Source organism: Struthio camelus, chromosome 3, assembly GCF_040807025.1.
Source record: "Struthio camelus isolate bStrCam1 chromosome 3, bStrCam1.hap1, whole genome shotgun sequence".
Lineage (NCBI taxonomy): Eukaryota > Metazoa > Chordata > Aves > Struthioniformes > Struthionidae > Struthio > Struthio camelus.
This window is the reverse complement of record NC_090944.1, coordinates 119,509,632-119,524,203: the sequence shown is the minus strand read 5'-3', so window position 1 is coordinate 119,524,203 and position 14,572 is coordinate 119,509,632. Positions and strand designations below refer to the sequence as shown.

The 14,572-nt window shown below is 37.3% G+C and overlaps 1 protein-coding gene across 1 annotated transcript in view; it reads right to left on the bottom strand.

Annotated features, from left to right (window-relative positions):
• The window catches only part of PSME4 (proteasome activator subunit 4), a 75,926-nt gene that overhangs the window by 29,992 nt on the left and 31,362 nt on the right, over positions 1 to 14,572 (bottom strand). The window contains exons 19-21 of the mRNA XM_068939962.1: positions 13,373 to 13,530; positions 11,127 to 11,222; positions 459 to 514 (exon numbers count right to left, since the gene is read on the bottom strand). Coding sequence (XP_068796063.1) covers positions 459 to 514; positions 11,127 to 11,222; positions 13,373 to 13,530 — 310 coding nt within the window. The remainder of the gene's footprint in view (positions 1 to 458; positions 515 to 11,126; positions 11,223 to 13,372; positions 13,531 to 14,572) is intronic.

Genomic DNA, 14,572 nt, shown 5'->3' with positions numbered 1-14,572 from the left:
CTTCTCTCAACTTCGCAGTTTCAGAACCCGCAAGGATTAGATTCAGATAACCCTTTATGATTAAAACGTGACTATTAAGCAATGGACACGGACAAAACAAGGGAGACCAAAGGATCACTCATCGAGTATTCAGTTTCTACCTCTGCCCTACCAGTATGTTTGAAGACTATCTCATGTTTTCTTCCAGTATGTCAAGTATTAGTAACTGTTGATAATCAACATCCAGGCATTATTCTTTTGGTTACCAATCCAACTCTTCAATTTTCCAGTATTTTTACTTCAGATCTGTACCTTTACCATAATTTAAGATGAAATAGTATATACATAAAAACCCTTTTTAATATAAGGGTAACCAAACCTATGCTCCAAAAATGAACTTATTGTTTCTATAGCAGGAATTAAAAAAAAAAACAAAACCATTCTCATAACCTGTCTGAAAAGAAATAGGATCTACTTACCATATTCAACACCCGTATACAGTTTTGTCTCTTCCAAAGACACCAGACTTGGGACCCTGCATGAAAACAAACTAAATATTACTATACAGTACGGAAATTGTTCGTTGTGTGAACGTCATTGGATTTTGAATCATTTTAACAAGTTAAATTTCATATGCCAGTAAAGCCAAAACACATCTGGATTTACTAACAGTACGCATCAGCTCTCTAACATTTATAAACTAAACGTACCATAAGGACATCCTGAACCCACAGTCTTGACTTCTCATTTAACAGAGGCTCATCGGTTTTGTAAAACGGCCAGTGATTTCATTGCACTGTCAAACGCTCCTCAAAACAAATGTGACTCCTAATCCTAGGCTAGCAAGGGCAGATGAATTAGATTGCTGACTGTAAAGGGCTGAGATAGAATTCTTTCCTAACAAATTAAACTGATGAAGTTTTTCTGACTTTGGCCCTTTCTTCATAAAGCTGAATATATTTATTCATTATTTATAGGACCAATACTTATTGCTATACGAAGTTCATCATTAATAATCATGCCAAAAAACAACAACATGCTTTTCCAGGGTTCAGATCAATCTCATTAATCCAAATATTTTAAAAGTAAATGCTTATCCTTGTGGATTTGCTTTACACATAACCACGCATAAAAAAGAGCACCACTCAGACATGCGGCACAGAATTTAAAAGACATACCCTACATACATTTGCCTTTTTTTTTTTTTTTTTTTTTAAAAACCTCTCCCCTGAAAACATGAAGGTAGATGAATTCCAACCTTCAAGAACAAAAATTAGTGTGCTTTGGAAAGAAAGTCAGAAGCAAAAAATTCTACACAGTTCAATTAAATGAGTAGCATCAGCAAGTAATCCATATATATATATAGATATATATATTAAATGTAGAACTGCATTAACAGCGTAATCAGAGCATACAAAGCTAAATGAAGGAATATGAACCTATTACAAATGCTAAATCACCCAACAGAAAGCACCTATAGATTCTGCATCTGAGCACATTCTATGAGATACTGAAATAAGCCTCCAAATTTCAGTCAATTACAAAGTTTTCTTTGGCAAAACCAGAAATAAGGGTCACATTTCTCTTATAACAATGGATATGTTAAAACAAGAGTGCTACAATTATTGTGCTGATTAGATGAAGGAATGTCAATCTCAAGGGAAAAAAAAAAAAGAAAACCTTACAACCAAAATTTAGGTAAACAAACTAAGTTCATACGCCTTGTAACAGTCACATCTGCACCAGTTAAAGTCAAACCGAAATGCCTTTTCCTAATTGATTTGGGCATCAAGAAGTGACATTCTCATTTCCTTTTCCTTGTTGTACTTCTAGTATCACTGAGTTAACCTTGAAAAGAAGCTATTCCAATAGTTTTACCACTATTTTTCCCCCTTCAAAAAAGAAACACTCAGCACTGCTAGGTGCTCAAGGTCCATCTTGGCCACTACTATAATTTTCAAAACATGCAGTACCAATCCAGCACGTTGCTCCTGCTAAAGCGTACATAAAGCTTTTGTGGTCTCTCACGCTTGCTCTTTTAGAATCATCTACATGACTGATTTAGAAAAGAGTTTGTTATGTATTTCTCTAAAATCAGATCTTTCTATTTGGAAGGTACAGAAAGGGACTATTTCTGAACTTAACCTCTAAAAAAACAAAAAGTATTTTGCCATCCCCGAACACTTCTCCTTACAAGGAAGGAGCATACAAACCCAATAACCTCAAGCAGTTAAACATACTAAGCAACTAGTTTCTTTTGTACAGTATGCCGGATACATTGGTAGCTAAATGAGCTCATAGCAGCAAAATTTTCCTACAGTATTTTAAAATATTTTTACCCTTAAACAGTTTTCCCTGATAAAAATACACAAATTAAGTTCCCATAAGGTTTTCCTGTCTATGAGGCAGCAAGGAAAATTAAAGTGCTATTTCCTGTTTTTTTCCCTCAGGTAGTCTACAGCAAGATTACAAATCTTTTCTTCCCTCCTGTTCCCAGCAGGACACACTCAATTACTTTTACCAGTTAGCCCAGTTCTGAAACAAATCTCTAAAGTTTCAAAACAAAGGAACAACACCACAGATCTGTTTTGTACTTCAGGTTCCCGAGCAGACCAGCAACAGCTCCTCAACTTGGAGCGTCCAATAAACCACAAACTAGATTGGGATATTCCTTACACTCATTACATCGCTCCGCAGGCAGAACCACCAGTTTCAACATGACTACTAATAGGATGAAAATATTACGTTCAAAATATAAAGTTTCCCAGTTGGCCCACAAACCACGCTGGTAACGTTCAGCATTATAAGTGTCAGCCACTGAGCCAGAAAAAAAAAAAAAAAGCGAGGAGGGTTTTCCTTAGGACAGACAAAGGAAGGGACATGAAATGCTTTTAATAACTTTATAGTCAACACTGACGGCAAGATTCTCCAGACAATACTTCACGCAACGCATAAGTAATACTGCGCCTCATTCTGACTCAATAGCATCGAGACAGAATAATTGCCAAGAGAACTTATGAGCAACAAATATCCAAAGTTATAGCTAAAACAGAAATCCAAATAAACAGAACTCTGAAGAATTCATTCCCTTATTTGCCACACTGCAGAGACTAAAGCATCAGTACTTTTTCGAGAAAAAAAAAAGATGCACTACATTTTCCACTTCCAAACACTTTACAGAGCACTGTATTCAAGCCTTTGTGGACATATTCCTCACTTTATAAGTAACAGCTCAGCAATCAGATATAGATTTTCAGAAGTAAACAACATTTCGCATCACTCCACTGAGCAAATTGTACAGGAAATTTTTATAATTGTTTAAAAAAAAAATACTGTGCCATGTAAAGGACTAGATCAAGGGCCATATCAACCTATGTTAACATTAGAGCTTTAAAAGTAAAAGACAACAATTGGAAGGTGAACAAGGAGAAAACAGGGTTACTCACCGTGGAGGAGTAACTGTTTCCTTTTCTGTGTGCAGCTCGCCCAGCAGAGCTGGGAAGTTTCCTGGAGATGCCAAGAGAGGTTAGCTAGCCCTGCCCCTCATCATACGGTGTCACATCCTTACACATTTCAAAGCAGCTGTCTTACCCTTGACCTCTACACTGAACATCTTCAGTGAAAGAAGAATAACAAAGCTCCTACCAACATCTCTAGCAAGAGTGCATCCTAACCAACGAAGCGATATTTAAGGGGGGGGTGGGGGCAGGGAAGAAAAAGCAGGGGGCCTGGGAAATTCTGCGAGTAACCCTGTTTTTGCCTCCCTGAAACAGCTGTTTAGGGCGAGCACATCAGTACGTAAGCAGTGAAGAACTGAACATCAGCAAGAGACTTAGAGAGCTTTATATCGTCTGTATTTGGGGGGAAAAAAAACCCCTTCATTTGCACACTGTTACAGTTATTATATAAGAGGACACTGAAGTTATTCATAAACCTTAACAACATTATAGTAGCCCCAAAGGGAAAAGAGTAGATGTGTGTGTAAAAGCATTATGTATACCTATACACACCTTGCGCAAGAAGATAACCATTATGTTGGTTTTCAGCAGACATTGAAAAAAATTGTGTGTGTTCATTTTTCCCAGTTATGTCAGGGTAACTTGCATCACCATCTCTAGAGCTCTGAACACCTTAATTCAGCCACAAAATACTGCTGTTCTCATAAGGGATTACTCCTTCACATGCTTTAGCAGCCTCCTCCTCAACTTTTCTTCCCTCCCCCTTGTAACAATGCATTTATTTTAATGAAAATAAATGATTTAGAGAACACATCTGAAACCAGTTGCATACCCACTAAAGGTGAAGAACACATTACATGGAATAAAGAACAAAAAATTCAGGCTACTGATTCATGAAATTCAGCTTTCTACTAATTTGTTATGCCTGGCACTTCAGAAGAACTCGTTCATCCTCCTAAAAAGATAAAGGGAGGCATATTTCTTGCTCTTGATAGCTAAGAAGTAGTCAACATCAAGCGACAGTCATGAAAGCTCCGTTTCCTACTGAAATTCAACTATCCTCACCTATCCTGACAACTTTCAATTATGGAGTTTCTCTGCAAACAGATTGTGCACAAATCTCTTTTCTATTCAATTGCCTGTAATCTTGCTGAACACCTGCTCATATATGAAACTTTCACAATAACTTTGCAAGCTTTTAAAATAGCATGAAGTATTTAATTAAGCTATGATGGGATTTTCAGAAGGAGGGAGAAAGGAGAAAACCACCCACAAACCACACATAGGAATTGCTTGGTCTCTGAAAAGTTGGAGCATTATGAAATCCGAATAGTTTACGTTCAAGCTCACTGAGCAAGAAAAACACTCTAAGCACTTCACAACAGCTAAGCTGTTGGGCATACTGACTGTATGTACATGTGCGCATACATACATACGTTTACTTTTGGGTATAATGAACATACCAAGTCAACACTTGGTCAACCTAAGACTATGCTTTCTGCTCCCAACCTAAGACTATGCTTTCTGCTCCCAACCTAAGACTATGCTTTCTGCTCCCAACCTAAGACTATGCTTTCTGCTCCCAACCTAAGACTATGCTTTCTGCTCCCAACCTAAGACTATGCTTTCTGCTCCCAACCTAAGACTATGCTTTCTGCTCCCAACCTAAGACTATGCTTTCTGCTCCCAACCTAAGACTATGCTTTCTGCTCCCAACCTAAGACTATGCTTTCTGCTCCCAACCTAAGACTATGCTTTCTGCTCCCAACCTAAGACTATGCTTTCTGCTCCCAACCTAAGACTATGCTTTCTGCTCCCAACCTAAGACTATGCTTTCTGCTCCCAACCTAAGACTATGCTTTCTGCTCCCAACCTAAGACTATGCTTTCTGCTCCCAACCTAAGACTATGCTTTCTGCTCCCAACCTAAGACTATGCTTTCTGCTCCCAACCTAAGACTATGCTTTCTGCTCCCAACCTAAGACTATGCTTTCTGCTCCCAACCTAAGACTATGCTTTCTGCTCCCAACCTAAGACTATGCTTTCTGCTCCCAACCTAAGACTATGCTTTCTGCTCCCAACCTAAGACTATGCTTTCTGCACCACACACGTTACCTTTAAGTTCATAGACTACCACACTCATCAAAAGATTAAAAAAAGGAGTAAGAGAAACTAAATCAAACAACATGAAAACATTAACCTAGATTGGCAAGAGATTCAAGAAGGGTCATGCCTATGTATACTCTTATTTATAGACAAAGGGAACTTTTGAAACCTTTACTCTAACCAGCATTTACTAAGCCATGAAAATAAAACCACAATTCAATTCTATCCAGCAAATAGAAGATACCATACCAACGCTGAGGAATTTTATTCAACTTCAGCTTTAACAAACAATCAAAGACATCAGAAAAGTTTTCCATCTTAACTATTCAAGAAGCAAATCTATTTTCAAAATTAACACAGCCTGTCAAGAAGCAAATAAAGGCTATTCACAACACAGAGAAATATTAACAAGCAAAGACATTTTGAAATTGTCAGGTACTCTTAGTTGTTTGACACTGGGGGGAAACGCATACCTGTAGAAGTCCACAGAAATGGACCAAGGAACTTCCCACATAAAACTTCTCTCAATAAAAAGTTTTTAGAAGTGACTAGTGGAAACAGACTTTTAAACTAAGTTTCACAAAAAAGACATTGTGAACTGTAATACATCATCTACAAGCAAATAAACAAGAATCACGGGTTAACAGTACTACTGTAGTAAGATGTGCTATACCCTTATTTTCACATGCTAGAAGGGAAGTTCTATACTTGCAACAGTTCTTTTTCCTGTTGCAGAAGCAACTTCCAAGAAAATTATAGCTACAACAAAACACCAAGCAGCAAGCAATCTTAAATTATAACGGCAGTGGAAAGTAGATTCATGTATTCAACCTGGCAAATTTGTGGCCAAACGTTTTCAGACTTAAATCTAGATTCAATCATTTTTCTTCTCCAAATACCAGCACTCATAACCTTTGCTAGTTTGCCCTTTAGGAGACTACCATATTTATGTTATACTGTGATTTAAATTCACCCATCAAGACAAATCTCATGTGTAAAGCGCGGAAATTTTCTGCAACAACATAGATTAATTTTTACAACCAATCATGAAATGAGCTTTTAGGCAGCTTGTGACATTTGAGACGCATGGTCGATATATAATTTTTATAATTGGTTTTCCATTTTACTTAAGCTGAAAAATAACCCCCTCAAAACCTATTTTCTCACTCAGTAAAGTTATCTTGCTTTGCACCACTCGCTGTTGTTATCATTTTAATTAAATCAACAGTAAAATTAGATCTGTTAAAATTTATCATACTGCTTGTAATCATTAGCAATACAAAGGCTGAGATAATTGAAATATAGCAGCAGTTTGTCTATTACCAAGAAGTAGTATTTCAACAAACGTACGTACAAAAACCCCAAGTCATCAATCTATTTGAGGAAAGGATTTACTGAAGTCAAATGTCAGTATTTTCTAGGAAGAAACTGGAATGCATATGTATATACATAATTACAAACAGATTGGTATAAAAATAAAATCCCAGTTCTAAAATCCAACTGAATTTTGATTTTGAATTTTGAATTGTGATTTTGCACTGAACCTGTTCAAGCACCTGATACCTCTTGGTGTTTAGTGATCTTTCAGGAACAGCTCTATATCTGAACCTCATTTTCAAGAGCAGTCTGTTTTTCCCTTAATCTAACTGTCTATTAAATAGTCTGGACACTCTCTCCACTCTAGGTCACTGTATTTCACTCTCATCAGCTGCAGAGATTTCATCTGTCACTTTGGGGACCATCATGCAAAAAATACTCCATCTCTTCTCCCTGACCTGCTCGCACCTATTCTCTCAGGAGCTGCTGTTAGAAACCTGGAGGAGAGCAGGGGTAAGAACCACTCCATCGAGGCCTGCTGCTGCCTAACCAAAAGAGTCTGGAGCTGACAGCAGATACAGCAGGACATCGCTGCTGCTGCACCTTGCTCCTAACTGAGAGAAAGCAGCTCCTTTCTCCTTCGTTCCCATCACTGCCTTCCCCCTCCATAAGGCTGTGAACACACTCAAGAGGAGGTCTGCAAATATTTGGGCAGCTTTCACTCAGAGAAACCCTGTGGGTTTCTTGGCAGTGGAAACAGTATGTAGACAGGTACAGTCCACACTAACTGAACCATCAGGTCTAGTTTACTATCCTGCTACCTTCAGGGAGTTTCAATGCTCATTCTGTTCGTACATTTCTTTTGCTGAGGTTCAAATTATACAGTTCCAAGATCTTCCACCTATGTGACTTTCCTTCTGTTCAGTGAGCAGACTAAAGGATTACAAGAGAACAAATACTCGCAATCTGTCTCAGCAGGAATCTTCAGGTACCCTTAACCATCAAGACATAGAAAACTCTAGCAGTTGCATGGATTCAGCTCCACTTTAAAGCCAGCACAAACAAGAATGTTGTGTTCCATGGTGTGAGATCAACTATGTTTCATTAGAGTTAAGTGGTGTAGGAGGAATTTTGATAAGAAATCTCCTATGCCAGTTTGTTTTAAAAGTCCATTTGTTGAACTTTCTAACTTGAATGTATCAAAGCGTTTACCAACGCTTGCATTCAAAACATTCCTGCACTGCCACATTAAGACAGTGAACATCACCACCGCTAGTGGTAGGAACTGTGAGTACACAGCACTTTAAGGGCATTCTGGGTAACTGACTTCATTACTCCCAATAAAAGCTCTTTACTTTCAAATTTGAGTGCTCTATCTATAATATCTTGGACCCCAAAAATCCCAGGAATTCATGATACAATTAAAATTAAAAGCCAACTTTTTCTGTCCTAATAGGAAGTTCAGCAAAAGGCATCTCCTACACTCAAATCGGATACAACATTACAGACACATGGGATAGAAAACACTGTATTCACAGGAAGCTGTTTATGTTGTCTTTTAATCAAGAGACCTCCCCTCCTCCCAAATATCCCAGTTATTTCTCAGGGGAAGAGGGGGACATGGTTGGGGCAGGGGAGAGATGGAAGAAGCTAGGAGGACATCTTCCTTCTCGATACAATCACTTCTGTGACCCTTACTCACATATAGTACTCAGCCTACTAAAACAGAATACGCATTTCAAAAGAAGTGTCACTAAAATGAATACCATCTATCCTGAACAGATCAGCTCAGCCCTCATCTCTCCAGATGCTTTATAATTTTTCTTCCCGAGTAAACTGAATGTAATCCTCCTCTTCCAAAAATCTGATAAGGAGCTAACATTTGACATGAAATCTGTGAAATACAACACAATAGAATCTCTTGAAGTATTGGTTAGTCCATCTTCCTAGGTCAAAGGACAATCACCTGCATACCCATTTACTGTTTCCCCCAAATTTTCTCCTTCCCTAGGAGTCCATTTTCCATTTGCGATAATATACACATTCTGACAGACAAAGAATGAGAACTAAAGTTTACTTAGACAAAATTCATACAACTTCGGAGGGAAGGTTACAGAATCCTATATAAAGTCACTGAAAAAAACTGCCTTTATAACGGTTTTAAAAAGCCTAACGTAAAAACAAGAAGTTTGGACATAAGAGCTGCTCACAGTGTGGTAGAAGAGGTTTCATCAGCATGCATAAAGTCTGGCCAAAGAACAGAAAGTGATGGATTCAGAAGCTCCGTGGACACTTACAATAAACTAGCTGAGTTTCAAAATTCAAATTATGTGAGAAAAGAAGTGTCAGATTTTAATTTCTTTCGTCACAAATTGATTTCAGCAGGTTCTCATGTAAACTGTACACATTTAATGAGGCAGTACGGATACCTCACAGAATGAAGCAAACCTATCTTGCCCAATAACATAAACAGAAGATGATCCAAACGATTCACTCACAAAACAAAACTGAAGACAGTTTACACATACATTTTCTAATGACCACTGCAATTCACTTAAGTTCTCTCTGAAGCTGGTGAGATGACTACTTCTACTATCAAGAACCGAAGCTTCATTTGATCAGATGACTTAGATAAGGAGCGTGAAACTGCTAAATCATACACAGGTGTTTCTTCCTTGATTAACAGATTACTGTAACAACAAATTTTTTTGGGGGGGGGGGGGGGGAGGGGAGGGGAGGGGAGGGGAGGCATTAGAAATTTTTTAGGCCAAGATAGCACCTTAGCATATTCAAGTCCACAACATCCAAGAACAGTAAATCACTTTTTTCATGACCCAATACAAAAACAAAAAAAACATCAGTCCTTGAATTTGTGAGCTTTAAGATTTGTAAAGCTTTAGTTTAAATAGCATTTGCCGCCCAAAAGATGGCAGGACAGGATTCAGATTGAATCAAGAAGTGATGCTAACACTGGTCCCACGTTTTCCCCATGCTGACCAGCAGAACAAGGCTGGCACAGCAGTCAATGTCTCCTGAAGAACGTTGCTGTCTTTATGCTTGAAGATATTCTGAGTCAGTGTGAATGCATGGTATTCAGGCTCCAACTGAAAGAATTATTTCCTTAAGTTTCATGTATAGCCACTGGTAAAAGATGGCCTCTACAAAGCTCTCCAGCTTAACAAATGCTCTAAAACACATTCAAGAGAAGCCTCTCTTCCTGTACAAGGAAGGAGCTCACGCAAGCTAAGCTCGTAAAGCAAAGCATCTGAAACATCAACGCTCCTTGGCACTTTTAGTAGTTGGCACTTGGGCAAAAAGTTTCAGCAGCAACTTTACAGTCCTCAAATACAGACTGAGGCTGTTAAGTGTAACCGGAATCCTCCATATTTCAAAACATGGTATGTAGCAATAGGAACACTGGGATGAAACTTACAATTGCCTCTAATGTTAATATTTCAACTCTCTTTCTCAAAACAGTCAAGACTTAAGCAGCAATCCAATGTATTAACGATCTTTTTTTAAATCCTGAACTACTGCAATACAACAAGTTCCTGTTACTTCCAGAACAAGAGTTTACTCAAGCATTTTTTCTGGGGTCCTACTGTATACTGGTACCAATGGCCAGTTTCTTCTGTGACATTATCCACAGAAGTATGAGCTTTCAAAATGGATTTACTACCTATTTTAATGTAAGAGCACAGACAGGAAGAAGGTAAGTTCAGAACGCCGATGATTATTTCTTCAGGATAATAGAAACATGAATAAGATGGCAATGCGCTATGGTTTGGAGGCTTCCTTTGGAAGAAGAGAAGGTTGCTGCTGTTTTTTGAAATTACGCAAGCCAGATATTTTAAGAAATTTTCACAGGGAAGAAAAGAGTGGCTATTTGATTCAGCGACTGATGGATGCAGAGCTGAGAGTTGGAATCTCTGCTTTTCTCCTTGGATATCAAACACACCAGTAAATGCCTAGCTTCCATTTCATTTACAGGAAGGCTACTAGCAATGCAACGCTGTCACCTACCTTTTTAAAACGTTTTCAGAGTCTTTCATGAAAAGTATTTAATATTACTCTATATTTTAAGTATTCAAGTGTTTCTGCAAATCATTATTTCAAATTTCTCTATTTTTATACTAGTAGAAGAGTTCTTCAAAATAATTAGCAAAAGCAGTTCTGTGCAATAATAGCAACAAGAAAACACTAAAAACCAGGATGATGTAATATAATTGCTGAAAACACTTGTGACATACGAATAAATTTTACTTACAGGTGAGCTATCCTTTCTCCTTTCAGGGGAGGCAGAACATTTCCCGAACCAATCAAGCAGTTATGCACTATAGCGAGGCACTGCTGCACATCATCTCTTAAAACAAAGAAGAAAACATGATCACTTTAACAGTTATGCCAAACGTTTGAAAATATACTACTGACAAATGTATCTGCTTTCAAAAGGTTTTATAACATTTTTAAAGCTCTATCTTGTTTCTAAACACAACAGGATGCGCTACAGAAAGCTGTGCTTTTCTGGTCCAGCCTAACGTTACTGTAGAACAACATTCAACTTCATTTTCTGAAAAAAAATGTTTTGGAAATTTTACTTTCTGAAACAGTGAAGGAAGCGTCAATGAAATGAAACAAATTGATTTAAAAAAAAGAAAAAAAGACAGCTTTACCAAAAATGTTTTTGAAAAATTTTATCTAGTCTGAGATCAAATTCTATTACAACTGTTTTTCCCCTCTTCTCCAAAAGGAGAAGAGTTCTTTCCACCAGGAGCAGGATGAGAGAATATTTTCTTTATAAGTGAAAATGTTATGGTCTGATGATAAAACACAATTTAACAACAGGAACACTTCTTACTTTTTTCTGTGCTCTGGTAGAGAATTATGGCATATTGTTTAAGGCCTTCTCATTTAAAGCAGCATCATTTAATATACAGCTACAAATTTTGGCCTTTGTTCCAGTCTTTGCGCTAAGCAACTCTGATTTGTAAAATAATTCCTCCCAGCCCTACTACGAGGCTTCTAAGCTGAACAGGTCTTAGTCCTTACGCATTACTTATGAACTTTCTAAATACTCGTTTAACAAAGACCACTATAATTTTTCATTTCCTCTTTTGTAATACAAAGTCTTATTCTGAAGCACCTAAGTATATTAAAAACATTTAATTTCCAACTACCAGCCAATGAAACACTGAAACAAGAAATCTGAGGAGAATTCTAGTTTCAGAAATTGTAAGTGTTCGAGTTCAAAGCAGTAGAAGGTTCATTCAGCCTCTCATTTATTCACATCTGTTACTCACTCAGCTACAAAGAGTATTCTTTACTCTTGCAGCTTTCCTGACTTGCCTTCCAACTTAATTGGAGATTCAAACATTTGGCTATATTTTCCCAAATCATCATAATTTATTTCTATTAGGTTGCACAGTGAATCCTTGACCAAACCAAAGTCCAATTCTGTTATAAACGGCTTTACTCATAAGGTATCAGACAGAAGGGAAACAAAGAAAAGAAACATATGAATAAACCAAAGCCTTAAATATGATGCTGGAACTTGATTCCAGCGATGCTGGAACTTGATTATAGACAGAAAAATATTTAGGAGCCTGATATACCCTGCTTTATGCAGGGCAGCACTTTACAGCATGAGGTATACTGTCACATGCTATTATGAACATCAGTTGAGGTACATACTGTTGCAAGGGTCAGAAGCCTTAAGATGAGAAATAAAGAAAGGTTGAGGTATAACGCTTGTAAATAGCTTTAGCTATTTGTCACTTATCAGTGCTTTAGCATATACTAAATTGATGAGTATCTTATGCATTGGAAATCATCCTTAGTTTCCACAGTTTCATGTTGACAAAGTTTAACAAGACTGGCTACAACTTTTCTTGTCTCCACTCTCCTCTGTCGATGTCACTGACTCTGTGTTGCCTCCTTAGTTAGGCCATCACCACTTTTTTCTGGGAAACACTATATAGTGAATCAGAAACCTCTTCTGGTTAAGAACACCAGTTAATACACCACACCTTTTACTTGCAGGAAGTTAGTGGGGAGAAGCAGATAACCAAGCTAAAAATCAGTCTGCGCCCCATTTCATAGCTTAGGCACACAAATTGTTTGTGCCAGAGTAACAAGAGGTAGTCTAGAGGAAGAACTTCAGTCAGCAAGATAAGTGGAACCATAATTGGTAGCATAAATACAAAACAAAATAAAAAACCCTCCTTTTAAAGACACTGTTTATATGGGTACAAAGCCTCTTCTGTTTGGGAATTTTTAAAAGGAGCGTTTCTGTTCAAAGTAATCTGTTACCTATTTCATGAAATACACTTCCACCTAAATATACTTTATAAGAATCAAAAATCTGGGAAAGATACTTGCAATAGTATCCAAAGACAGTGCAACATTGTAGTATTTTACTCTCTCACTTTTGTAGTGCAAACGTGATTGGCAATAACTACCAGAAACAAACACTAGTGGATACACAAATTCTCTATATTACATACCACCACTGACCTGGACATTTCTAGTTTTCCAGTTGCATAGTGCTCTAGTTTGGTGAGCTCAGGCTGAAGAAAGGTATCCAGCAAATAAAAAGCAAAGTTTATTTCCTCAGATGAAGGAACATGCCACTGGATATCCAAGTTCCACAAGTCACCTGGTTTACCCCAGTCCTACAATAAATAAGACATGCTCTATTAACCAAACTGTGAAGCTGAAATTTCCATAAAGAAAAAATAGCATTTAATATTGCTAAAGAAGCCAACACACAAACTAGCTACCGCTGTAAAGCGGTCATTCCAAAAGAAACAAGATCACCATAAAACCAAACAGAAACCCCAAACCTGGTATACTATCTACAATAGTTTGGTCTTTCCTTTGGCTATGTACAAATTCAGAATATTCTGAAGTCTAACTTTGACATTTGATATTCCTATAGAGGACACGAAGAGGCTAGCCCATTTTGTAATACTCCTTTGCAGTTTTGAAGTACTATCTGGAAATTTGGCATTTTCGTTTTTAAAATGAGTTAGATTTTAAGTTAGACTTTCTATACAATACCAGGTCATCTTATAACAACGACAACTTTTCTTTCGTTTACAAAAAGTTCACATGTGCTATAGAATTGATATCATGAGTACTTGCAGGAAAAAAAAAAAAGGATGTTTATTATTAGTTCATATTCATAGATGAAGTTCTGTGCTTACAATTACACCAATTAACAGGCAAGCTCTTGAAAGCCCCGGTGAAATCTTGACTTTCCATTTCCTGTCTTCGTCCAATTTTATGTGGTAATTTAGGATTACAAAACTTCACAATCTGTTACTAAAACGCCTAACTGATCTGACTGGACAAAAAGTTCAAAAAACTATGATAGCACACTTACTCAACATAACCTGCTATTACTTTTCCTCCTTGGAAGACCAGGCTCGTCCTAGTCTCCACGAGTATTATTTGAGAAAGTGACAAAATTAGGATTTTATAAGGGGGCAGGATAGGAAGTTGTAAGTGACAAACTCACTCTTCATAACAATTAAGAGTTGATATAATAATATACTTTCTAAATTAGACACTTATCTATGATAAACACTAAAGGACTGTGGGTTTTTTTCCCCCCTTCTGTTTCCACAGGAAGTATTTTAAAAATTTATTACATGCCTTAACACAAAAAATAAAGATTTTTCTTTCTGTGTTTTTTAAAGGAGTATCTGGTCC